This window comes from Arabidopsis lyrata, assembly GCF_000004255.2.
Source record: "Arabidopsis lyrata subsp. lyrata unplaced genomic scaffold ARALYscaffold_8, whole genome shotgun sequence".
Classification (NCBI taxonomy): domain Eukaryota; kingdom Viridiplantae; phylum Streptophyta; class Magnoliopsida; order Brassicales; family Brassicaceae; genus Arabidopsis; species Arabidopsis lyrata.
In genome coordinates, this window is record NW_003302548.1 from 14,799,713 (window position 1) to 14,826,631 (window position 26,919).

The 26,919-nt window shown below is 35.3% G+C and overlaps 5 protein-coding genes and 1 long non-coding RNA gene across 7 annotated transcripts in view; 2 read left to right on the forward strand and 4 right to left on the reverse strand.

The window, feature by feature from the left end:
• Nucleotides 1-9,024: 9,024 nt before the first annotated feature.
• On the reverse strand, nucleotides 9,025-10,897 carry LOC9300216 (alkane hydroxylase MAH1). Its single transcript, XM_021025656.1, has one exon. It carries the CDS (start codon nucleotides 10,599-10,601, stop codon nucleotides 9,177-9,179), a length of 1,425 nt encoding a protein of 474 aa, XP_020881315.1. The 5' UTR covers nucleotides 10,602-10,897; the 3' UTR covers nucleotides 9,025-9,176.
• A 3,846-nt stretch (nucleotides 10,898-14,743) lies between these two features.
• On the reverse strand, nucleotides 14,744-16,469 carry LOC110225707. The gene is made up of 3 exons (XR_002329921.1): nucleotides 16,278-16,469; nucleotides 15,402-15,470; nucleotides 14,744-15,296 (listed from the first exon to the last, which is right to left on the reverse strand). It is a non-coding gene; the product is annotated as an uncharacterized LOC110225707 (long non-coding RNA).
• A 1,407-nt stretch (nucleotides 16,470-17,876) lies between these two features.
• On the forward strand, nucleotides 17,877-19,274 carry LOC110225730 (probable long-chain-alcohol O-fatty-acyltransferase 5). Its single transcript, XM_021015695.1, has one exon. It carries the CDS (start codon nucleotides 18,102-18,104, stop codon nucleotides 19,110-19,112), a length of 1,011 nt encoding a protein of 336 aa, XP_020871354.1. The 5' UTR covers nucleotides 17,877-18,101; the 3' UTR covers nucleotides 19,113-19,274.
• On the reverse strand, nucleotides 19,231-20,611 carry LOC9301956 (transcription factor TCP19). Of its 2 annotated transcripts, none has more exons than XM_021015697.1 (2): nucleotides 20,488-20,611; nucleotides 19,231-20,286 (listed from the first exon to the last, which is right to left on the reverse strand). In XM_021015697.1, the coding sequence occupies exon 2, from the start codon at nucleotides 20,272-20,274 to the stop codon at nucleotides 19,375-19,377; it is 900 nt and encodes a 299-aa protein (XP_020871356.1). In that variant the 5' UTR covers nucleotides 20,275-20,286; nucleotides 20,488-20,611; the 3' UTR covers nucleotides 19,231-19,374. The 2 variants fall into 2 exon arrangements, with proteins under 2 accessions (XP_020871356.1, XP_020871355.1); XM_021015696.1 differs by having other exon boundaries at nucleotides 19,231-20,295.
• A 118-nt stretch (nucleotides 20,612-20,729) lies between these two features.
• Nucleotides 20,730-22,702, reverse strand: LOC9301957 (molybdenum cofactor sulfurase). Its single transcript, XM_002865837.2, has one exon. The coding sequence runs from the start codon at nucleotides 22,514-22,516 to the stop codon at nucleotides 20,801-20,803; it is 1,716 nt and encodes a 571-aa protein (XP_002865883.1). The 5' UTR covers nucleotides 22,517-22,702; the 3' UTR covers nucleotides 20,730-20,800.
• A 2,147-nt stretch (nucleotides 22,703-24,849) lies between these two features.
• Nucleotides 24,850-26,919, forward strand: part of LOC9301958 (protein HOTHEAD) — a 4,767-nt gene continuing 2,697 nt past the window's right edge. Inside the window, exons 1-2 of the mRNA XM_021025967.1 lie at nucleotides 24,850-25,058; nucleotides 25,149-25,790. Of these exons, the coding sequence (XP_020881626.1) occupies nucleotides 24,980-25,058; nucleotides 25,149-25,790 (721 nt within the window). The 5' untranslated portion in view covers nucleotides 24,850-24,979. The remainder of the gene's footprint in view (nucleotides 25,059-25,148; nucleotides 25,791-26,919) is intronic.

Below are 26,919 nucleotides of genomic sequence, written 5' to 3' on the forward strand. Positions count from 1 at the left end.
AACATGTAGAAATGAGATGAAATTATGGATTCGATTATTTACCAATTGTCTCCGAATTTTATATACAGTTGTCCCTGAATTTTATATACAGTAGTAGTGTTTGGACACAAAAGAAAATGCAATTTAGTCTTAACACATACCTAATGTGGTAGAAGTGAAAAATAGAAAAAGAAAATGGTAGAATCGAAAATAATTTGGGGAATTGTGGTAGTAGTGTTAATTTTCTCAAAATTTTAATGGGAAAATTACTTATTAATTTCAACAATGAGAACAAATACATTATAGCTGGATTTTGCGTCTAGATTACATATAGCAAAAGAAATATGAGTACAACCGAAGAGGGATACATAATTTTTTTTGATATGGTTGACAACAAAGAAACAAAAAATTTGGATATTTTTATGGTTTATTTCAGTTTCGATAGAAAAAATGGTTTAGTCGAAATAAAATTGGTGAGAACGGCTCTAACAAAACAATTCAAAGTATTTTCATGCACTAACAAAACCAAGACGGGCAAAGAATCGAATAATGGGGTTACATGATGAAAACGGGATTTGGTCTGCAAAGCATAAAAATATTCAAAATATAGCGGTATCTTATTTTAAAGAACTATTTACTATAACTAAGCCTGAGGCTTTTGAGGAATCCTTGGCAGAAGTTCAAACTCTGATTACAGATCAGATTAATAATTTTCTAACGGCACCCGCAACAGAATGTGAGGTGAGAACGGCTCTATTTATGATGCATCCGGAAAAAGCGGTAGGACCTAATGGAATGACAACTTTATTTTTCTAAAAGGCTTGAGTTACCATTAAAACATACCTTCTTTTTCTGGTCAACTCCTTTTTAGAGGATGAAATTTTTGATAAACGGTTAAATACAACTAATATTTGCCTGATTCCAAAAATGGAAAGACCGACACGGATGACGGAATTATGGCCTATCAGTCTTTGCAATGTTGGGTATAAAATTATATCTAAGATCCTTTGCCAAAGACTTAAGACGGTGCTACCAAAACAGATTTCGGAAACACAATCGGCTTTTGTAGAAAGACGATTAATTTCGGATAATATTCTCATTGCACAAGAGATGTTCTATGGGTTGAAAACTAACCCGTCATGTAAAGAAAAATTTATGGCTATTAAAACGGATATGAGTAAGGCTTATGATAGGATGGAATAGATTTTTATAGAGAAGGTTTTAAGAAATTTGGATTTCTGTGAAAAATGGATTAAATGGATAATGTGGTGTATTACAACGGTCAAATATAGAGTTCTCTTTAATGGACAACCTAGGGGACTAATAGTACCAGAGAGGGGTTTACGACAAGGAGACCTGCTCTCACCTTATTTATTCATCCTTTGCACAGAAGTGCTAATTGCGAATATTCGGAAAGCTGAACGGGAAAAATTAATTACGGGTATCAAAGTTGCAAATGCAAGCCCTTCGGTTTCACATCTGTTATTTGCGGATGATAGCTTATTTTTTTGCAAGGCTAACAAAGACCAGTGTGGGATAATTTTAGAGATTTTAAAGAAGTATGAAGCGGTTTTGGGACAGTTGATTAATTTTTTAAAATCATCATTCAGTTTGGACATAAGGTAGATGATGATATCAAGAAAGAAATCAAATCTACCTTAGGTATCACTAATATCGGTGGAATGGGTTCTTACCTTGGATTGCCGGAGAGTTTAGGGGGATCTAAGACAAATATCTTCTCTTTTGTCATAGATAGACTACAAACAAGGATTAACGGATAGTCGGCCAAATTTTTATCAAAAAGGGGAAAAGAAGTGATGATTAAATCGATAGCTGTAGCATTACCAACTTATGTTATGTTATGTTTCAGACTACAAAAAAAAATCACTTATAAACTTACTAGTGCGGTTGCTAATTTTTGGTGGAGCTCAAATGGTGATTCCAGAGGTATGCACTGGATGGCTTGGAATAAATTGTGCAACAGCAAATCGAAAGGGGGATTAGGATTTCGGAACGTTGACAATTTTAATTCAGCTTTACTAGCAAAACAATTATGGCGGTTGATCACGGTTCCAGATTCTCTTTTCGCAAAGGTGTTTAAAGGACGGTATTTTAGGAAATCAATCCTTTGAAAATTATAAAATCATATTCTCCATCATATGGATGGCGGAGTATATGTTCAGCTAGATCTCTGGTTAATAAAAAACTTATTAAGAGAGTCAGATCTGGGACATCCATCTCGGTTTGGGAGGATCCCTGGATTCCAGCTTAATTTCCGAGACCAGCAAAAAATAATGGTTCAGTTGCTGACCCATCTTTAAAAGCTAACGACCTTATAGATAGTCGGTCGAATTTTTGGAATATTGATCTCTTAAAAGCGATCTTTGATCCAAAGGATGTCGCGCTAATAAGCGTCATACTTGTGGGTGCGCTAACAAAGGAAGATTCTTTGGGTTGGTATTTTACAAAATCCAGAAAATATACAGTTAAATCCGGATATCATACCACCAGGATAAAAAAGTCGGAGACCAATTTACCCTTTTTTGATCATGACATCAACCCGCTAAAAGCACATTCTTGGCAAGTGCAGTGTCCACCTAAGATACGCCATTTCTTGTGGCAAATCTTAACGGGTTGTGAACCGGTTACAGAAAATTTACAGAAAAAGGAATTGATTGTGACACGGTATGTGGCAGATGTGGCGCATCCGAGGAAACGATCAATCATACACTCTTTCAGTGCCACCCAGCACGGCAGATTTAGGCGCTTTCACAAATTCCTACGTCTATGGGAATTTTTCCCACGGAATCTAATCTTGCGAATTTGGATCATTTATTTTGGAGAATACCTTCGGAATTTGATTCATCAGCCTTCCCATGGATTATTTGGTATATTTGGAAAGCAAGAAACGAAAAGATCTTTGAAAATATAGATAAAACCCAATAGAGGTATTACGATTAGCGGAAAAAGAGTTACAATTGTGGCAGTCAGCTCAAATTGAGCTCCATAATGAAAATCATGGTTTTGTGGACTTGGTAAATCGAACTCGAGTGAGGGATGCTTTACTTGACTCGAATTATTCTGGATACTATTGTTTTGTGGATGGATCATATAAATAAGTGATAAGTTCTCTGGTACATGTTGGTTCTGTACATCGTCAAATGGAGAGCCGCCAACCATGGGAGCTGCGAACCTCCGTAGAAGTCTATCTCCACTACATGCCGAAGTCGAGGCCCTTCTCTGGGGGATGAAGTGTATGATTGGTGCAGATTATCAAGAGGTAGCGTTCTTTACAGACTGTTCAAACCTAGTGAAGATGGTGTCTTCTCCAACCGAATGGCCGGCGTTTTCAGTGTATTTGGAGGAATTTCAGATTGACAAGGAGGAGTTTTCATCTTTTTCTTTATCTTTAATTTCTCGTAGTGCTAATGTTAAAGCGGATAATCTGGCACGAAAAGTTCGTACATGACCGTTTCATATCACATATGTAAACAACATTCCTGATCATGAATGACTCTTTTGAGGTCTAATTAATTTTGGATGACAAAAAAAATAAAAATAAAAATAAAATAAAAATAATTGGTATAATGATCGAAACAATATTATTTTACGATTTCATCAGTTTACTTTACTCATGAATTATCATTCTTGTATCATGGCAAACCAGTGATATTAATGGGGGATCGAGAGTTACATTCTTCTAAATTGTCCTAAAAGGGTTTGCAGTTCAAAGCAAAGGAGTAGAAGTAGAGTTGTGTAATCGAATCGAACCAAACCGAACTGATCACATTTATATACGATACTGATCGGTTTTGCTCTAATAACCGAAATCGAACCGAAACCCACAGATATCAGTTTGTTTTTTTGTCCCAGGGCTAGGCCCATGATTCTAATCAACTTCTTGCAGAGATTGACACAATGTTTTGTCAGTATGACCATGTGTTACATGATAATTAATGGTGCAATAAGTGTTAGGCCTGACAGATACATCCATGAGCATAAGGAGGACATGGGAAAACTAGTTACAGAGATGTCAGCGGCTGGCATCATACACCCTAGTTGAAGCCCATTTTCAAATCTTGTATTACTGGTGAAGAAAATAAACAAGAACTTGCGATAATGTGTTAATTACATGGCGTTGAATAGGGAAACTATTCCAAATAAGTTTCTTATTCCCATGATTGACCAGTTACTAGATGAACTTGACTTAATCTATTGGTCATGTGGGATGATCTTAATGCTAGATTTTCTTTATTGATCATGTAAATTCTAGACATTAGGTGATGTGTGTTCGGAAAGTATTTTCACATATGCTTTACTTATCAAGCAAAGCATACAACTTATCTAACATCAACTTTTACTGCATCATATGCTTTACTTATCTAATATGATAAGTATTTTCACATAAAAAAATTATCACAATTTTTTGATGTAGTAAAAATATTTGACATGAATTCTGACAAAAATGCAAAATAAAATAAAAAATAAAAAACAACACTAGAGTCATATTTTACTATAATTTGTCTACAATAAACACCCACTAGATACAGGACCCGCGCCTTGCGCGGGAGGAGGTTGATGGTCACAATTTTTTGTATAAATAAAGAAATTGTTCAATCTTTAAAAAAGGTTGAATATTTTGTGTCATTCAATAAATTTCTTTATATACGTATAAATCAGTGTTTTTACGTCTGACCGGAACTGTCCGGTAAGTTTGGTTAACTTGCGACTCGTACATATCTCCGGTTTAGGTTTAGTGCTAATGTCCGTTAAAAGATAGGATTTTAGATTTTTTTGTGTATTCACTATTTAGTTATTTTTAGAACTTTTTCAGTTTTTCATATTCACTATCCTACTATCTTAGTATATTTTATGGTTTTAGTTGGATTAAAAATATTTAATCATGTTACTATTATTGTTAGACTTCATATTTTGTAAAACATGATATGATTATTTTAATTTTAATTTTTCTATTTATAAAACTATATAATCTCTACAAATTTTAAATAAATTAAAATAATAATCAATTGACCCGTGTTTGAACCCGGTTAATCTAGTGACTCAGAAAAAAGTATGCTTCATTGTCTGGATCGGATTTAAAAACATTGATACAAATGTGTAAAAGAAATTGCATGATTATAGACGATTAATGGAGAAAGATTAAGCAAACACGTCATTAGCGACGTTATTCAGCGACTGATAAATTAGTCGCTGAATTTGAGGACTGAATTGCGACATTTAGGCGACTGAATGTTGCCTAAACAACATTAGTCGCTAATCCGTCTGCATTTGGCGACGGATAAGAATAGTCGTTGTATAGTCGCCAAAATAGGTGACTAAGTAGCTTCTGAATGTTTAGTCTCTAAACTGGGCTACTAATTAGCCACTTTATAGCGACTATAATTTCTAATTAGGCCTTTTAATTGGTCTTGGTCCATTAGATTTACTGCGTTGGCCCATAGTATAAATTCCCTATTTCTAACCGAGGAAACCCTAATTCCGCATTTCTCTAACCCTAGATCCCTAATTCTCTCTCTCTCGACGAACCCTAACCCTAACCCTGCAATTTCTCTCCGATTCTCTACAAATCTACTTTATTTAGGTCTAATCGATGGCTCCTCGTGTTCGCGGTGGAAGAGGAAGAGGAAGAGGGAAGAGGGGACCGAAGTCTCCGGTGAAGCGACCCACTGTCGTCCCTACTCGACCCACATCTTCCGGTGTGTCGAGTCGAAGACCAAGGAGCCTTCCGTCGCAGTATGAGTTCACGCCGGTGAACCCTGAAGATCCAAATCATGGGACTGAGCATCTGCCGAATCGCCAGCTTTCACCACAACTGAGTCTAAGAGACTATCCACCTCCGCTACAGCTTTTCCAGTCGGGCGAAGGATCTCAGCATGCAGCTGGTGGATCTCCTCGGGGCTCTGGAACGACTCCGTTTCGAGCATCTGTCTCCTCTGTTCATCGTTTAGCATCCGGCTCTCCCCATGCCTCTCAGTCTCTAGCTCCAGTTCAGCCTCCAGCGCCTGTTCCTTCTCCAGTGGTTAATCAACAACGACCACCAAGAGCCTCTCTGTCTGGTCACAGTTCTCAAGCTCAGAACGTTGAAGAAGAAGAAGCTGCATCGGATGAAGAAGCTGATGATGAAACTGCATTAGAGGATGAAGGTTTGAGGGATTCAACACTCCCAGAAGATGTCCTCGCGACTTTACATGATACGCTTCTCATCCCAGGCCGTGAGCTCTATACTACTCTCATCTCTCCAACTTTAGAGCCTAGAACGACATGGTAAGGATTCTGAATGTTTATAGAATTGTTTGTATAGAATTGTGTATAGGATTGTCTAGAATTGTGTATAGGATTAGGTATGGTTTAGGTCTGTTTGTGTTAAGGTATGGTTTGTGTATAGGTTTAGGTATGGTTTAGGTCTGTTTTTGTATAGGTTCTGATTCTTGTTTAGGGTTTAGGTATGGTTCTGGTTCTTGTTTAGTGTTTAGGTATGGTTCTGTTTAGGTATAGTTTGTGAAGAGGTTTAGGTCTGTTTGTATTCTTGTGTATAGATTGTAAGTTTGTTTAGGTATAGTTTGTATTCTTGTGTTGTATTCTTCTGTTTGTATTCTTGTGTATAGCTAACTGTTTTGTTTTGTTTATGTGATTGTAGGTTTGGTAAGGATAAGGGTAAGCTGACCCGGAAGGTCACCAAGTGTTTTACTAACAAGTTTGATGGACCATACTACAATTGGAGCTGTGTGCCAACTGGAAGAAGAGAAAGATACTTTCTTGAATTCGCTGTAAGCTTCTATCCCTCTTCTACTACTGTATTTTCATATTGTATTTTGATAACTAACATCTGCTTCACTGTCCTCTTGTTTTGGTAGAAAACACACACCTGGCATCCCTCAGTGACAGGTGTGTTTGAAGCCAAGTTCTACAAGATCATTGCACTGCGTATGAAAGACATGGTTAGTAAGGCAAGGTCAAAAAGCCCAAGAGTGAGGCCGTATTGGATTGAGAGAACTCTGTGGAGAGAGATGTGTAAGTATTTGGATACTGAAGAAGCCCAAGCCAAGAGTTCAACCACATCAGCAGCTAGGATGTCTGAACGTAATGGTCTTGGTCCTCACAAGCATGTTTCTGGTCCAAAGTCCTTTTTACAAGTGGAGCAAGAGATGGTATGTTACATGTCTGTTTTAAATACTTGTTTTGTTTATTACTTGCTGACATCTCTGTTACTATATTTCAGGAAGTTGAATTGGGAAGACCTCCTACTATTGGAGAAGTGTTCATCAGAACTCATACCAAGAAGGATGGGACATTAGTGGATAGGAAGGCGCAGGAAATCCATCAGGCATATCTCAAGAACAAGGCAGCTAAGTTGGCTGCCCTGCAAGAGAATGATGAACAGTCTAATGGTAATTCGCGTCAGTCTGAGCTGTCTCATGAGGAGGATGATGAGATATTTCTTTAGGTAGTAGTCTTGTCTTTTGCTCTGTAGTCTACTTTTATCTGTTAAGCACTAATGTTTTTACTTTGTTTTGCAGTCTACTGTCACAAATGATAGAGGGGATTACTTTGGAATTGGCAGCTTAGGGGTTTACATCAACGGGAAGCGCAAGTACGCATGAAGCATCTCTTCTTTCACAACCCTGCAGTCACAGCTTGAGGATGCTAACCGCAAGATAGAGGAACAAGCAGCTCTACAAGCAGCACGTGAAGCAGAGGCATTGCGGGTCGCAGCATCACAAGCAGCTGAGATCAAGCATTTGTCGATGGTGAAGAAGTACCTGAGTGAAACTGACCCTAATTTCCTGGCCTTCCTCAATTCCCAATCAACTCCTGCTGCGGATGATCATTCAGAGGTCCAACCAAATCCAACTCCTGCTGTTAATGCTGATGGTACTACTCCTGCTACTTAGCTTTCTCTCCTCTTAACTCAAAAACTTGAACTTGATCTTTTGGTCTTGTACTTATGGTACAAGTATGTATGTATTTATGTCTTGTGAACTTGATATTTTGGACTTGTACTTTTGGTCTTGTGAACTTGTATGTTTTTATGTTTATTAAGAACTTGTATGTTTTGGTCTTGTGAACTTGTATGTTTTGTATGTTTGGTTTTAATTAGTAAATGCAAACGTAATTGGAATCAAAATAAGCAGGCAAAATCGATAAATAAACCTCCAATAAGTCGCAAAACGATAGCAATTCAGTCACTAAAACATTCATAAAACAGTCGCCTTGTAGTGTCTTTTTGTCGATTCCGCAGTCACCTATTAGTCGCCAAACTAGTCGCCAAATAGTGACATATTAGTAGCAGGACAGTCGCCAATTTAGCGACTCATACGCGACGTACAGGCGACTTCAAATAGTTGTCGCAGAATAGTCGCTATTTAGCGACTATTAGGCTACAATTTATTTTAGCGACGCAGTGTTCGGCGACAACGTTTATTAGTCGCTAATTAGTGGTTATTATGTGTTTAGCGACTCTTTAGTTATGTTTCTTGTAGTCGCTAAATCCATGTTTTCTTGTAGAATTATATATATATATATAATTTACACTACTACATATTATTGATCGTATTATAGATTTTACACTACTACATATTATTAAACGTATTATGGCATGATTATAAGTTAAGTAAAAGTAATAGTCAAACTTTAAATGAATAAAAGAAACTAACTTTAGCATCAATCAAGATTAATTTTGGATGCTTTCACCAACATTAGCAAAGTATTGTAGCCTCTACTACATTTTAATGATCTTGCTAATATAGAGATAAAAGTTGTCTCGAAGCTTCTCTTACTAATATTAGTTACATAATCATTTGTTTAAGTTTGTGGTATATTTATTTTGGAAAGATTTGTTGCATAATTATTTGCAATTTTAATTAGAAATTCATTTTGATTAATGGAATATATGTATGTATAATACTAATGGCAAATTCTGTAAATAGTCTAATAAAATTTGTGCAATTATTTAAATAGGTGACAAATCATTCTGAGAGCGACACGTCAGCATGGCAATCTTGTTAATAACACGTTAATAAAAGGTTTATTTTTTAGAGTGTTTCTCTATTAATATATACTAAGGGATTATTACAAGCTAAAAGTCAAGGTAGATCACACTTTAATTTGCCTCATTAATACTCTTAGGCTATGGTTTCGAAATAAAACTTAAAACAAACTTGATTACTTCTCTAATATCAAAATGAACATCTCTTGTTAATCGTAACCTTAAACCCATGCTTCATTCTAAGAATTAAACTAGTATCTGGTTCAAACTTCTGCCCTTTGGCAACCTTAATGTCATAGTTTTGTAATATCTCCACGGCCACAATCTTCATTTGAATCATAGCTATTTGTTTACCGAGGCATATTCTTGGGCCGGCATTGAATGCTAAGAACTTGAAGGCAGGTACATGTCTCAACTCTCCGGTCTCGGAAATCCATCTCTCTGGCTTGAATTCTGATGCATCTTCTCCCCATACAGCTCTCATCCTACCCACCCCATAAATAAAGACCAAAATATTTGAGTTTGCTTCGACTTTATGTCCACTTGGAAGCACATCTGATTCTACAGGAGACAAACGCTCGAGAGGAACCGGTGGGCAAAGCCTCATTGTTTCACACAATGCGGCCTGTAAATACACTAACTTGTTTAAGTACTCCATTGCATCACAAGATGGCCTCTCGTGGCCACTACTACTTCTTGGTAGAATCGTGTCAATCTCTTGGCGAATCCTAGTCACCACTAGAGGGTTTTCGGACAAAAACGAGAAGAACCAAGTGAGAGCAGAGGCAGTGGTATCTCTCCCAGCTAGAAGTAAAGCAAAGACATTGTCTCGGAGGAACTTATCATTGATAGGATCCATGAGCTGGTACTTGGTTGTATCAAGCTTTATGTGAGATGTCAAAAGATGTTCACTTTCTCCATTATTAATCCCTTGTGATCTTTTAATCTCTTCTCTCCTGGCTGATATGTATTTCGCACACACTCGATCAAAAATGGCACCAGCTTCTATCATCTTCTTCTCTATCCCGACTCCGACCCAGCTTTGTAGCTTCCACAAGAATCTAGGTTTAACATGCCTATAAACGATTCCTTCTACAATAGTGTCCAGAGCTTTAGCGGACTCAATTACTGGCATTTCAATGGAGAGAGATCTAGGATCATCACACCCGGTTACTGTAACTAGAGTTGTATCGAACGTGAACCTCCAGAACACATCTTGCAAATCTACAGTTGTGCCTTCCCGAGCGATATGATTGAAAAGTGGAACAAGCCCGTCCTTAACTTTACTTCTCGTGGTAGTCAATGACAATCTTTGAAACCCTTGATGGTTGATCATGGCCTGAGAAGCTTTCCGCAGATTCTTCCATGCCAACGAGTCCTTTGTGAGTAAAGCATCTTCGAAGGCATCAAAGATCTCTTTGAAGTTGGAACCTTTAACAAAATTGGAGAAGTTTGAGTTTACTAGGTAGTAAATATTAGCTGGATCAGCTGTGAGCAGCATATCCATTCCAGCGAACCACGGTCCCTTGAATGGAAATGTTAACTCGGTGCTTTCAAGAAGCTCCACAGTGAAGTCGTAGATACGGTGGAGCACCAAGAAAAGACCCGGAATCATCCCCACAACACCGGCCAGTTAATTATAAGGAACTGGTAAAGAGGTTTCTTGAAGAGGAAGCGATGGAGGATGAGAAAGCAAATGATGGCTATGGAAACTCCAATTAAGCTTGTTGAAGCCATAAGAGAAGGAGGTTGATAAACAAAGATAATCAATGTTGTGTGTGATGTATTCTTTAATTTGAGTGAAAAGGAAACTTGATTTATAGACAAACTAGAAAGCACGATGATTATGGTCATCTCTCAGTAAGAGATTATGCCCTAAATCCAAGCTAGTTTCTGCATTTTTTATTTGCGTTTACATGTGACCAAAATACAAAATCATATTTAATATAATTTTTTTTTTTTTGGCAAAATCTAAAACACAAGCGTAAAGTCAGAGTAATTTCTGGCCTTGGCCCAATTGGTTTACCTGGTAGCCAGAAATGCAGGCGGCCTAACTACCCCTGGCACTTAGTCGGAAGGCATTCCAAACTCGGGATAGGCAGAATGGTAGCCCGTAAGGGCCTAACCGTTAACACGGTGGACCAGTCGTCCACTATGTAGCACCTTGGTGCGTTCCTACCGGGCCCGACCGGATAGCCGATAGGGTTTATCAAAAAAAAAAAAAAAATTAACAAATTAAAACAATTTGTTGAAGTAGGCATGAGTTTAATTAGTACGAAAATAATGAACTAAATTATTTGTTGGTAAGTAAGACTTTCCAAATAAAGAATAGTGTAAATTCGTTTCTTTCGTTTTGTCGTTCCCCGTTTTTTGTATAAATGTATTTATTTGTATTTTGATATCTTTGAAATGATATTTAAAATTGATCTGACAACTATGAGCTATCCAGTCCAGTGTTTTGCACTGGCCACTGTGCATACTAACCACAAATGGATGAGACATATTAAAGTTTCACCAATCACCAATATCTTTCCCAATCTCCAGTCACCATAATACTTGGTATCGGTAGGACTGTGTGGACGATTTCTAAAATGGTCCATCATTTCAATAACTCCAAAGTAATGTTTTAACAATATCTTTGCCGATTTGATAATATGGACATAGTATATGGCACGTCAATCGATTTTACTGAGACCAGGACTGACTCTAGGAGGACCAGTGTGACATAAGTCGATCCACAGAATTTAAGAGCCCTTAAAAGAATCTGTAAATAATCTTTTTTTTTTTTTTTTCATCAATCTGTAAATAATCAAAATTTCACAATGTGGTAAATATAGATATTTAGTTGTAATTTATGCATAGTAAAAGTTCTACAAATTTATTTATAGAAAGATTTGTTATATCATTTAAGATTTTATCTTAATATTATAGAAAAATATGAGGTGAGATAATTTGATTCACATAAAACTAATATTTTGGATGCTATAAATTTTGTAGTTTCAATATTTAGAAATAGAACTCTTCTGACGATAAATAACAAAATTAATAATTGAATTCACTTATAAAAAGTTAAAAACAATATACATAAATTTAAATATATGATTAATTTTTGTTGTTATATTTTAACAACAACTTATGAGACTATCGAAATAAAAATAATGCATATTGAGAAGTTAAAAAAACTTATAAAAAGTATTGCATATTTTAGTGACGAGGTTATAAACAATACTACAATATGGTAATTTAAAAATGGGAAAATTGAAAATAAAGGACAAATAATTAAATTATTGTCCATCTATGCATTCTATATTCATGATTGGTCATATATACTTTAATATTGGTCATATATGATTTCATATAATTAAAATCCCAATATGCCTCCAGTCTTTTAAATTCTTACTAAACTATTAAAAAAATTCAAAATTAAATTGATTTATTTCTAAAAACAATTTGGAAAAAATATAGCACAAAATCAACATTTATTTACATTCCATTATTTGTTTTGCCGTAGATAATTTCATATCTTCTTCTTCTTTGATTCTCTTGCTCATCAAAGTTAAGCTTTCGTAATTGTTCTCACCTCTCTAATAACGCCATATTAAATATATTTTTTTTCTTCTTCTTCTTCGATCTCTCTCGCTATCTCTCTCCCTTGATTTCAATTTCTTTATGGAGCGCAACTATAATTTTCCGGGTTTTGAAACAAAAAATTAAGCGTAATCTATAGGAAAAATTGTTAAGTATAAAGAAAAATCTAATTTGTGTTATAATTTATTCACTTAGGTATAAAGAATTTTAAAGTGTTCAAAATTCAACTAATTTTCCGGGTTTTGATTCACTTAGGTATAAAGAATTTTAAAGTATTCAAAATTCAACTAATTTAACGGGTTTTTTTTTTGTCAACCACACATTAATTAATAAATAACTTCTTGATTGGTTGCCCAACTAGGAGGAGAAGTTAAGCGTTTTGTGAAGTATAAAGAAAAATTCTAATTTGTGTTATAATCTATTCACTTAGGTAAAAAGAATTTTAAAGTATTCAGAATTCAACTTCTGTAATTTGCAGATGTAATCAAATTCACTATATTCAATTTCCATATTTTAAGATTTTTTTTTTAAATCTAAATTAGATAGAATGTACTTTCTAATTTTTATAGAATAAAAAAAAATCTTAAGAATATGTTTTCTAACATTCTTAGAACATGAGTAAATGTTAGAAAACATATTCTAATTTTTGTAGAACAAAGAACAAAGTATAGAATATGTATTCTAAAAGTCGTAGAAACTAGTATTCTAAATATCGTAGAACGGAAATGACTTCTAAACTTTGTAGAACATGTAGAGTGTGTAGAATACATAATCTAAATTTTGTAGAACATGTAGAGTGTATAGAATATACATTCTAATTTCAGAAGACATATTCTAAACTTTATAGATCAAATTATATCCATCTAAAACGAAAACAAAACAATATATTTTTGATATTTTATATATCTTCATGTCTTCTTTATCATTTTAAAACATATTTTTCTTAATTATTTTTGAAACAATTGGTTCAATCTTATGCAAGGGGTAGTTTAGGAATAGTTGATATTTGTTCATAGAATTCATATATGGACAAATACTTAAATATTTATCCTTTATTTCTAATTTTCCCTTTAAAAATACAAGACTGCAACTGTTTTTTTTCTCTGGCTCATTTGAGACAATTAATTAAAGTTGTTGAAGAAAAAAACAATTGTTTCATACAATAAAATTAGAGAAGAACTCTAATTGTATCAAGCAATTGTTGTCTTGTATTTTCAACTGAGTTCTACTCTATATATATATATATATATAATAGGAAAAATTGGAAATAAAGGATATCTACTTAAAAATTTGTCCATATACACTTTTTTTGTGAGATTATCAGTTTGGACGATTTTACCCCTACACCCTAATTTAAATGTTTTTTTTAAAAAATAATCATAAAAACATGTAGATATACAAGAGTATAAGTGATTTGAAGTGGAATTTTTTTGATTTGGTTTAAAAAAAGTTGATTTTTTGATAGATAAAGTTTCATCTAATTTTGGTAGAACACGTTTTCTAGAGTTCTGCGAAACTCAGAACGTGTATTCTGCATTTTTATACATGTTCTACGTATTTCAGATAAGATTTCTGTTCTGAGAATTTTAGAAATCCTAAAATCCTAAATCTAAAATATTTAGAACATGCATTCTACGTTTTTCTCTATGTTCTAAATATTTTAGAATAGACGTTCTAATAATTTCTACATCTTCTGCCATCGTTAGAAATTGTAATCTGAGTTTAGAATGTATATTCTACGGTATTGCAGATTTCGATTTCTGTAATTTTTAGAATGCTCTAAATATAGAAAGTAAATCTTTAGAAAAGGAAACAAAATATTTTTTTTAGATTACGATTTAAATGAATATTTATTGTTTAGATTACGATCTAAAAGATGTAGAAGTTGTTGTCTACGGTTTTTAGACTAAGATTAAAACCTAAAACGTTTTCGAAACCCTAAAAAGCTACACGGCTTAATCCTACACGTCTTAGTCCACCACTTTTGATTTTATTCTAATAATTTTCGTTTTGCTATTTTGAGTATAACATTCACTTAAACTTATATTTTTGTTTTTTGTGTTTTGATTTATAGATTTAGTATTAGTTAAGTCCGTGGTTTAGTTTTGAACTATGGATTCAATTCTACTTATGATCATTTTTTGTTATTGAGTTCGTCTCTAATGTTTGTGTTCATAATCAAGTTTGTAATGGATCAAATTATACATGAGTAGAACACGTATAAAACAGATAAGCACAAGAAGTAGTGGAGAACAAAAAATCATCTTGCTCGAGCTAAAAGGAGATATTAGAGACGAACTCAAGAAACTTACTTTCATAAAATGCCTAAATAATTAGGAAAAAAAACAAAGGTCATACAAACCACATGTCGCAAGACTAGTACATAATCTGTTTGCACGATAAAAAAAACCATAATGCTAATTAATCTCAATCAATTTCAAGGATATCCGACAATTGATGTGGAGGTTTATAGTTCTCCATTCGCTCAATTAAGATAGGATCATGAGCAGCCTCCCAAAGGTCTACATCAATCTTCATGCGCGCCTCTTTGATGTTCCTATCGTTTATCAAATCCATGCTTAGATTAAACATATGACACTCAATGTGGCAAAGCATCTTTGATTTTCCTAAGTATCGATAATCTGCAGCTGTTGTTAATTTTCTCAACTTCAGGCTCTTTACCCATGTCCGAAAAGGCGCTTGGGAAACTCCTTAGTAGTGGCTGCACATAAAAAACAAAACATATGTAACTTAAACCATTCACAGTGATGGACTAATTATAGTGCATAGTTGCAGTTAGCATACAGAAATTAGTATGTTAAAGAACCTGATGTCTTACTCGTGCTTCCTAGATTGTTTTCCATTGATAACCTTTGATGTAATGTAGATCCAAAACCTGAAAATAGAGAACAAACTAGCTTTATCAAATATTGAAAGTTATTAAGAGACAAAACACTTGATATTAAAATAAACCTAAGAGCTTCACAATGTCAAAATTTAAGAGCTGAGAGTTTAATCAAATATCTAAACAGCTCAAGAAGGATCACAAAAGAATTCTAATTTCATAAACTTAAGAGCTGAGAGTTTAAAATCAAATATCTAAACAGCTCAAGAAGGATCAATGAATTCCAACACAAACACATATACATTAACATGAATCAAAGAGATAGAAGACTTAATCAATCTACATGCAATTGAAATATTTCCAATGACGATATGTGGATGGCTTTAGCTAAAAAGATTTACAATTGACTTAGATGTAGAAGATTTACAAGAGACAAAATCTATAACTAATAAAAAAAACAAGACACGTACTTGAGCTACTCACGACACACACACACACACAAATAGTGGACTAAACAGATCAAAAAGAGAACAAAAAGATCACTTCGATTGTAATTTGGAATCAAAGAGCGAAAGACTTATTCAATCTACATTCAATTTAAATTTGGAATTTTAAAACTCACCAAATTGAAACCTTTAATCGAGTTTCACGAATTCAAAGATATTAACAACTCTACATGCAAATTGAAATTGTGACTTGCAACTAAATCGAGAGAACAAAAAGATTCACATCGATCTACAAGTCTCAAATCTAATTTTTGTTTATATGAACGCAAATTTCTAAACGAGTAACAAAAATTGTGACTTGAGATGAGAAAAAGACATAATTTCAATCACAAAAAAGAGTAGAGCAACGTACCTATTGATTCAGTTTTCAATCGTCGCCCAGATGAACACCGGAGGACCAACAATGCCGGAAAACACGCAGTCGGTGGAGATACGGCGGTGGGCTCGTTTGAGAGAGACTAGGGTCCTTTTTGTTTTACCTCGACATGTTCATCTACGACAGGGAAAAAAAAACAGTTAATTAGGTCTAGGTGATTGAGAGACTCTTTCTCAAGTGGAAGGTTTAGATTTCTATTTAATTTTAGTAAATACATTACATAGTTTAATTTTTAAAATCAATTTTTATTAATTTTGAGAGAAAATGAGGGTAAAATTGGGTTTTTTATTTTCAAAAAACCTATTTGACCAATCTACAAGAAGAAGGGATATATGGACAAATTTTTAAGTAGATATCCTTTATTTCCAATTTTTTCTATATAATATGTATTCATAATTGAACTGAGTTTTGTGTCCTTTCATGACCACGAGCTCATTACAAACCATGTGTTTTGTGTCCTAAGCAGGTCCGACCCAGAGGATAAGCCACTGAAGCCACCGATATGGGCCTCAAAATTTGAGGGTCTTTTTTACCTAAAAATTTGTTAAGTTTTTTATATACAGTAATTTTTGTAGGGCTTTTAGAGACAACTAAAATATTTTTTTTAATGGTAAAAATATAATTTAAAAGAAAATCTTTTTAATGGGCTTTAAGTTTTGCTTAGGGCACCCAAATTTTCCGGGCCGACACTGGTCCTAAGTATGGGAATCATTGAGTCACTTAGATTCCTTTTTGGTGTGTGTTTATATGTTTTTTTGGGTACCATTTTAGTATCTTTTGGAATTGGAGAAGTTTGAGGTTGATAGGTATTACCGTATTAGGTAGTGAATATTAGCTCAATTAACTGTGACCACTGACCAGTATATCCATTCTCGCAAACCAATGTCACTTTGGTCGTTTTACTTCTCCACGAGAAAAAACATATTCCCTCTGTTTCATAATATAAGTTATTTTAGCTAAAAACACGCAGATTAAAAATATCTATTTTTAAAAATTTCAACCAATCATAAAAGAGACTGCATAATATAAATAATTATAAAATATTAAAATAATATATAATTTGTATAGAAACTTGAAAAACGACTTATATTGGGAAACAAAAAAAGTTTATCCAAAATAACCTATATTATAAAACAGAGGAAGTATATTTTTAGGGAAATTGCTAAAAGCCTAAAACTGACTCATGAATGAGAATTTTTTATATAATAATGATACTCTAATTACTCTAATTTTTCGAATCCTATCCGAAGTAGTAAGATTTCGGGAGTGTATCAGGTAGTGAATTTTATGTCCCAAATTTTTCATATGGAATCCAATATCCAATATCCCATTCCCTTATTTATGAGAATTCTTCGGAAAATATGTCTAGTTAATTTCTCGAACTATCTGTTCACAACTCTTATCCAATAATTTCCGGTTCCGTTACCCGTTATGGACTAATGGTTTATCTTAAAACGCTGCTGTAAAACGAACAATGCGAGTGTCTCTTCCGAGAAAAGTGACTTTGGAGAAACCTTAATCCAATTTTAGTAGATCAAATTATCAATCATCATTCTCTCATCTTCATCGCATGAAGATATTTTCCATTATTTATTTTGTATAGTTAGAGGATTTTACAACCATTAACTCAAGACAACCACTCAATATTAATGCTTCTTTATTTTTATTCAATTCTCACCCACTTTATGTAATCGATATTCCCTCGGCAAATATTTAACTTAAGGTGATTTGCCAGTAAAATCAACCAAGTTACAACTTCGGTCATTGCCAAAAACTCAACCACATATCAAACTAAGAGAGATGGAAGAAGAACTCAAGAGTTTGATAAAAGTATTGGTTCTTACAATAATCTCCATATCTTATTGTTACTATTTGCCACCCAAAATCAAACCAGGACTTCCTCGATTCCTCTCTGTTTTCCCCATCCTTACTTTGTTTCTTGTTCTTCCTCTGTTTTTCTCCACTGTGCATTTATCTTTCATCACAGCATTTTTCCTCACATGGCTCGCAAATTTCAAACTCATCCTCTTCTCCTTTGATAAAGGTCCTCTAATCCCAATTCCCTCAAATCTCTCCCGATTCCTCTGCTTTACTTGCTTCCCAATCAAAGCCCAGCAAAACCCTAAACCTCAGACCCATTTGCCCATATTGGTTTTCGCCACTAAAGTTGCTATCTTTGGTGTGTTATTACATTTGTATGACTACAAACAAACTCTGCCTCCTCTTCTGCTATTGGGACTCTATTTTTTACATCTATACCTAGAGATTGAGATTATTCTGACGTTACTCAAAGTTTTTGTTTCTATCTCTCTTGGCTGTGACCTTGAGCCACAGTCTAATAAACCATACTTAGCCACATCTCTACAAGACTTCTGGGGTCGCCGATGGAATATTATTGTTCCTTCGATTCTCCGGCCAGCCGTTTACACACCAATGCGGCAAGTCTCTGAACGTCGAATGAGCTCCGATTGGGCTCTGTTTTCTGGTATCTTGGTGACGTTCATCGTCTCCGGTTTGGTTCACGACTTGCTTTTCTTCTATTTAACTCGTGAAATGCCCACAGGGGAAGTTACTTTGTTTTTCATATTACATGGCGTTTGCCTTGCGGCGGAATTGGCGGTGAAGAAGAAGACGACGGTGATGCAGCGGTGGCGGTTGACTCCGGCGGTTTCGAGGATACTCACAGTGGGGTTTGTGTTTGTAACTGGTTCTTGGTTGATGACACCTCAGCTTGCAAGGAGCGGCGTTATGGAGAAATACATCAACGAAGCTTTGTTTTTCGTTAGTTTCGTAAAGCACAAGTTATTTTAGTCTCTTGGGGATATTTGAAACGAGTGTTAGTTAATTAAGCACAAGTTAACATTATTTAGCCTTTTAAGAGTGTTTACAATCTGTACTTTGGTTTGGTTTAATTCTTGTTTTAGAAAAGAAAAGGATAGGACAGTTTCATTCATTAAAAATGTTTGACAGAAACATAAGATTGAAATGGTTCTCCCAAATCTTTTACACATCTTTTCCTAATCAGGGATCAAACTGACCTATAAAAAACAACAACTAACAACAGTTAAAATTCCTAAGTCTCGTGACATGAAGACGGAGATGAGTTCCCTGAGCCACCCAAAAACTGAAGCTCTTTCTTATCATAAATCTCCAAAGAAAAATCCCTCAGCGGTTGCGTCGCACCACCACCACCGCTCGTTTCCATCTCCGGTTCAGCGGCTGAAGCGTTTGAGACGTCGTAACTAGACACCGGCGTAGCACCAACGTTTAGAAACGAAGCTGTAGCAACGGTAGGAATAGCCCACATTTGGCCCATTTGATTCGGCCCACCAGTAACATACGCAGTACCCATGCCCATAGGCCAAAACGGCATCAACCCATGCGTATTGACGTTCAGGATATTAACACCGTAATTTGACGCCGTTATCGGAGCTAACCCAGAAGTAACGGAGCTGTAACAGCTGTCATGTTCATTAACGTCTACGAACTCACTCGTACAGTTTCTCTTCCTCCGTTTCTTCATTAGGTCACCGTCACCGTCACCGTCACCACCGCCGTTATTCTCCACTGGAGCGCTCGTCGGTATTTTTAAAGTTCCGTTAACCGAAACAGCAATAGCCGGTACAGTCCCGGTTCCGGTTGCTTCAATTATCGCCGGTTCAGCTCGTTCCAATAACCACCGAATCGTTTCTCCGTCAGATTTGTGACCAAGTTCACGGGTCAATTGAAAGACCCGAGCAGCGCAACCCGCAGGCATTCGGATCCTCCGACCTCGTCCTTCTACTTTCGTGTGACGGTCTTTAGCCGGTCTCTTCGGAGCCGGTTTAGTCATTACCGGCTGCAAATACCCGTCTTCTTGTTTCATGAGCATCATCATACCCGGTTTGGTTTTCGGATTCGGGTCAGACAGATGGGTCATGGTTGCTACTTGGTCAATCTCTTGTATCGCTTTGCCTTCTTGATTCGATTCCATTTACACAAAACCCTAAAAAATCTGAATGTCACAAAACTTCAAAATCAGTCAAAATGTTTAGTTTTTACTGAATATTTTGCAGGAAAATGTTATCTTTTTCAATTCGAACCTTAAAAAGTTTGAATTTTTTTTTTGTAAATTAAAGAACAGTGATAAAAAAAAAAGCTGAAGAAACCCTAGAAAAGTAGAAAAATAAAAAGTTCAAAAGCTAACCTTATCCTCTGCACGAACCCTACAAAAATGGAAGAAGGGGCCCTCAAGATCATCGTTTCATTTTTATAGTCCATTATCAAATCAACGGTCTAGATCACATCTTGACAGCTGAACAAATATGGGCCTAATGGGCCTTGGCCTCTACCACATGGTCCATATCTCTCTCTCCAACCTACTGAATTTGGAAGCTAAGTTTTTTAATGAACAGATTACAAGTAGAAAGAAATTTACTTGAAATTTCATTGATTGTTGAACCGGTTTTGATTTAAGAAGTGAACCAAACCAAACCAAAGCCAAAACTAGGCTATATAAACTAGACTACTTCACGGTTCTTGTGTTCAAAAACATGAACACCACATCTCCCACTCTCTTTATCTACAAATTCTGAATCTAAAAACCGAGCAACGAAAATCCAAAGCTTATAAACATCTTCGAAATTAGCAAGAAACCCTAACGCAGCAGTGAGAACAGAGATTCCCGGTTCGTCGATGTCTCTGTTTTTTTTCTTCTCAAACACTCTATCTTTCACTCCTTCGTTGTCCTCTTCGAACAAGATGTTCTTCAAGAAACCTTTTCCGATTGAGATATTGCTGCTATCGGCTAGCTTCTGCACGATAAAAGGTTCGATTTTTTCGCCATTTTGGTTGAATAGATTGAATGCAACCGCTGGTCCTCGATTGAAATTAACCTTTGGACCGTAGATTTTGACGAGACGACTAGTTGTTGAATGTTTGAGTTTGTAGAGAGCACTTACTAACCAATTTATCAAGCATCTTGACCTATTCCCTGTTGCTACCAACCCTAGTGAGTCCACATGATCTAGGCCTTTGTATTCGACGCTAGAACTAAAGCTATATGTTTCATCCAATTCTGTTTGTGTCCGGCTGATTTCTTCCAACGCGTGTAACGAAAGCGGATTGTCTGTAGGTACGAGGTTAACCATACCTGAGCCAGTGGAAGATTCAAGAATCGGAATGGTGGATTTCTTGACAAACAAGCAACCAAATCCCGAAGGGTTTTCTCCAAACACCTTGTAGAACGAACACACCATGAAATCGGGGTTATATATCGAGAGACCGAAGCTGTCCATATCCTTAGGTCCCAAACCACAAGCATCGATCATCACATGCCACCCATTTTCTTGCGCCACACTCATCCATAGATATGGATACCTAGATCCTGTAACCCTAGAATGAAGCGGAAAGACGAAAATACCTTTCTTCTTCTTCTTGCTTCCGTTTTTCCCAGCAGTGACCATCTTCCTCAGCTTGGACGAACAGAGTTTGAGTCTTGGCCATGAGAATTCAGCCGCAACTACTTTGGCTCCACGTTTCTCAGAGACTCTGTTTATTTCATTCACCGCCTCGCTTTCGTAGTCGTAAACCGTCAAAAGCTTTCGTTTTGAGTTAAACGGGTAAGACTCAGCGACGAGCCTGAAAGCAGAAGTTCTATTGGCGGTGAAGACCATTGAGTAGTCTTCCTCGGAGATTTTGAGAAAACCCATGATTCTTCTCTTTATCGAGTACTCAAATTCTGTTTCTTGACCTCCATCGTGGAGAAGCTTCTCCTTGAGGTTACCAATCTTGGGAGACACACTAAAGAAAGGACTTTCAGACAAGGAAGAGGAGATCTGATAAGTGGAAGGGTCGTAGTTGAGCAACTGAGAGTAAGAGTATAAACCAATTCCAATGTAATCAAGACACGTGTAATGTGATAACCCCAAGTGAAAGTAGTGGTCGGATCTGATACGGTCGATCTTGTAAGTGTCGGAGTAATTGGGGTAAGCTTGGATGAAATCGGAGAAGGATTTTTGATGAGAAGGGAGAGAATTTGGGTCGACGAATTCGGTGTCCGGGAAGATGGTGGAGACCGTGGTTTGGGCGAAATGACGGCGGAGAGTGGCGGATGTGACGGTGGGGATTGAATCTGGTGGGTGTTTGGAGGCGGCGGCACCGTGAAAAGGTGACGATGAGAAGCAGCCGTGAAGGCAGTTTGGTGGTGGTGAATCTCCCGGAAATGGTTGAAGCATTTTCTTCCTCTTTTTGGTGCAAAAGATGTATGTGTGTGTTTGTAATTGTCAAGTCATTAGCCTAGCTTGTGTTAAATAAATACGCTAAAGTTTTTTTAAAGTAGTGCACCTAAGACAAAAGCTTATTTCTCTTTTCTTTTACCATGTCTCATATGATAAAGAATGTTTTCTCTTTTTAATTGATTTCGATTTGATAATAAGAAAAGAGTATGTCCTTGGTAAATGCCAAAATTTAGTGTTTAAAGTATATCAGCCGAATGAGCCAGAGGAAGAAACTAAACAAGTGCACTAAGCCACTAAGTGTGTAGTTAGTACGAAATGTAGTGGAATGGTCAGAACAAGCATATGCAGTGAGCAGTGTGTACGGATTAAAAGATATGAATAATTTTTACCATAATTTTTATAAGTTCTTACATTGGAAGGACCTAATATAATTATTATTGAATAAAAACGTATGACCAATGATAGCAATTCATAGAAAAAACATATAATATCCGAGTATAAACGCAATCATATAGTTTGAATAGTATGCGGTTTTTTCATGTTCACTTTCGAAAACTTTTGATATATAAGAAAACGTGAAAATAACAAGTAATTTTCTAATTTATCCCGCAAGTTTTAAAACTAAATTATAGACATTTTGTTTATCTAGTAAATAATAGTTTTTTGGAGTGTTTTAAGAAAAGTAATTTCTGTTTGGTTTTAAAGTGTTATCGTTCTATTGATTTCGCTATTCATAATTCATCTATTTTTTTTATCTGTTAATCTAATATACTAGTCAAATGTATAAATGAAAGCGTATAAACTACCATAACTTGAGTTTTCGTCCTGAAGTATTCATTAATTATTATACAACGTCTCAATACTCAATGACCCCACTCACAACATACTAAGATTTCGTTGAAATTGTGGTGGTGTTACATACATAATTACATGAGACAATTGCGCTGGTAATAAAACTACAAGATGTTTTTCTCTTTCTAGAACCTATATGAGAAAAAAGAAAAGCAAAAGCAAATTAGCCGGGAATAATGATGATTATCAAGAAAAAACTGAAAAGTGTACACTTCGTCTTGTTTTCGCAAGTTTTCTTTTCAGAACGCGTAGAGCTTAGTGGTCAAGAAAGTGTTTTTGTTTTTTTCACTTTTGTTTCCTTTAGCTATTTACAATGCTTACATGCTAAGATATACCACTATGCCCATTTGAGTAAACAAAAACAGTCAATATGTTCAAGTCGTTATGTTTTTATTTGTAATATGCATCATATATCTTTTATATTCTTTTAGTGCGTACATAAACTCTAATTTTTTTTCCTATCAAATTAATAGCTATCAAAAGAACACTGATCATCTGTTGGTATATCGGCCTTGCCCTTCAAGGTATTAATTAATTACAACGTTATCAGAAAGTGCAAAACATCATTACACTGCAATACAGTAGTACTTGTTTATTTCTCATGTTAATGTATTAGCGTAAAGAGGCCAAAGTAATGTGGTCGTGGTGGTGGGTAAAGGAGCACGCGAACCGAGGATTATAATGATGAGCGGGAATTAATTTCACATTTTAGAAATCTTGCTTTTTGAAGAATGTAGTTTCCCAAAATTAGTCATTAAGAATATGAAAAGTTGAATTTTTGATAACCGGGTTTTCGATTAATCAAATAAAATGGCTACAATGTTTCAAAAAGAAGAAATAAAATTGAAACTAAGAAATTTCTTTGGAGGTAGTGAAAGAATGTCAATGGTCTTTCTGTGTTCCGATTAAGGTGACAATGCAACATTGCAAGAGGGAGACCCTTTCGAGGCTGTTTTGAAGTATGCTAGAAGAGGAATTAAAGATCGATAATTATTACATGCTTGTTTTTTTCTATTGTGTGACCAATAACTTCGAAGACATGTGATGTCAATTTGTCTTGCTTGAGTATGCATTCTGCTGTTTATTTCCTTCCAAAGTTCATAGCTTTAAGTATTGCCACTGAATGTTTAAATTCAAATCACCTCAACGGTTCATCATCATGCTAGTGATCTCATCGTATAGGTGCAGAAGAAGGTGACAAATCCCATCAATTGCGTTTGAAAAACCGAAGACAGTCTGGGTGAATTTGTTGCCGGTTGAATAATCATTTTCATCTATATATTACACACACCAAAAACAAGTAATCGTATTTATTAAGGTTTTATTTTAAACTAATAACGTGAACGTACGTGACTTTTCAATTATTATTATTCTCAAGAATATGTTAATAACTATACAGATGGAATACTGCATAATACATGTGTAAGAAAAATTAATATAGCAATGTCAAGAACATTTTATTTCGTCCTCACATGGCATAACATGATTAGTCAATTTGTTATATATGAGGGCTTAAAAACTCTTTGCAGATCTGACTTTGACTTTTCATAATATATATTTTGCAATCGAGTATTTGGCTTTGCTTGGTAACATAAGCTCATTGCTACAATGACCATCATCTCATGTATATTTCGTAATATTCTCGTCGCAATTTTAATCTTATCTGGCTCTTGTTATTGCGATAAAGGTACGTACAATACTATTTTCCTATAGATACCATTTAATGTGTGATGATGATTTTTTTTTCATGATTCATGATTTTTTTTTTTTTGTAAAGCCGGACATTATACATTTATGAAAGATGCAACATTGGCACCAAAGCATGCTCGTTTCGACTACATAATCATCGGTGGAGGAACCGCAGGTTGTGCATTAGCCGCAACACTCTCTCAAAACGCCAGCGTTTTGGTTCTAGAACGCGGTGGCTCGCCCTATGACAATCCCACGGCCAGTGATATTGGCAACTTCGCCAACACACTCTTTAACAACACACCGAACTCATGGTCGCAGCATTTCATCTCCGAGGACGGCGTTTACAACACACGGCCACGTGTCCTCGGTGGAGGCTCGGTAATAAACGGTGGATTCTACACGCGTGCGGGCGATGATTACGTGGATGAAGCTGAGTGGGAGATGGAGGAAGTGGAAGCTTCTTACCAGTGGGTCGAGAAGAAACTTGTGTTCAAGCCACAAGTAATGGGATGGCAATCGGCGTTCAAAGATGGGCTTTTGGAGGCTGGAGAGTTTCCGGACAATGGTTTCACGTACGATCATATCTACGGGACTAAGATCGGTGGTACGATCTTTGACCATGCCGGTCATAGACATACCGCGGCCAATTTGTTAGAGTATGCTGATCCGGAGGCGATTGTTGTTTACTTGCATGCTTATGTTCACAAGATCCTCTTCACCACCAAAGGTAATTAATTTACTCATATTCATATTTTTATCTTTTCATTTCCTAAAGCATTATAAATTTCGGTAACAAAAATAAAATAAAAAATGCTACAAGTCATTTAGAAAGCAATTGTAGAAACTACCGAAATTAGTTGTAAATTTTTTTGAGATGATATTTTCTAAAAGTTGTGAAATATGTAGAGAATAAAACGTAAAAATGGTACTTTGTGTTATTTTAACAAAACAAATTACGTAGAATGATCAATCAGTGTTTTTAATATCGAGCTACACAGTAAATTGTTCAAGTATTAGTGGACAGCCAGATTTATTGATTTTTTTTGTGTGCCCACCGACCTTATTTAACCCCATACATAATATATTACAGAACTTGAACCCATGGAATCATTTTCCTAAATGACTCCTTTTATTCTTTTATTACCGTAAAACCTCCATAATAATCGATAAATTAATAATCACTATAAAGTAATAAATTTCTCCGATCAATTCCATAACATTTTGACACAATTCCATAAAATAATAAGAAATAACGTTTTAAAAAATCATATGTAAATATATGATCACATCAATACTATAAATTAATAATTATATAAACTTATCAAATATATATATATATATATATATATATATATAAAAGAAAATTTAGTGAAATCTGACTCTTTATTCTTTGTTTTTCTTAAATTTACATTATTTTTAAGAGAAATTGTTAAAAATGCCCCTTTTTCAATACCCCTTTTCAAAAATACCCCTTTGAGAGTCCATTTTTAAGTTTGCCCTCTTTTAATTTTTAATGACCATTTTACCCTTATTTGAAACAAAATTAGGTCTACAAAATACAAAATATTTTTTTTGCTGGAAAAGTGATCCCGCAATTTTCCCGCCAAAACACTTGTAAAAACCTTTAAAATACCTTGTAAAATTTTCCCGTAAAAATTGTTCCCGCCAAAATTTTTTTTTTGCGGGAAAAGTGATTCCGCAATTTTTTTTATCGAAATTTTTTTGGCGGGAAAATTTACAAGGTATTTTAAAGGTTTTACGGAGTATTTACAAGTGTTTTGTAAGGTTTTACAATGTATTTTAAAAGGTTTTATAAGGTACTTATAAGGTATTTATAACTTGTAAAACCTTATAAA

Excerpts from the sequence above, each read along its gene's own strand:
- LOC9301956 (XM_021015697.1), bottom strand. The coding sequence starts at position 20,274 with ATGGAATCGAATCAAGAAGGCAAAGCGATACAAGAGATTGACCAAGTA.
- LOC9301957 (XM_002865837.2), bottom strand. The coding sequence starts at position 22,516 with ATGCTTCAACCATTTCCGGGAGATTCACCACCACCAAACTGCCTTCAC.
- LOC110225730 (XM_021015695.1), top strand. The coding sequence starts at position 18,102 with ATGGAAGAAGAACTCAAGAGTTTGATAAAAGTATTGGTTCTTACAATA.
- LOC9300216 (XM_021025656.1), bottom strand. The coding sequence starts at position 10,601 with ATGATTCCGGGTCTTTTCTTGGTGCTCCACCGTATCTACGACTTCACT.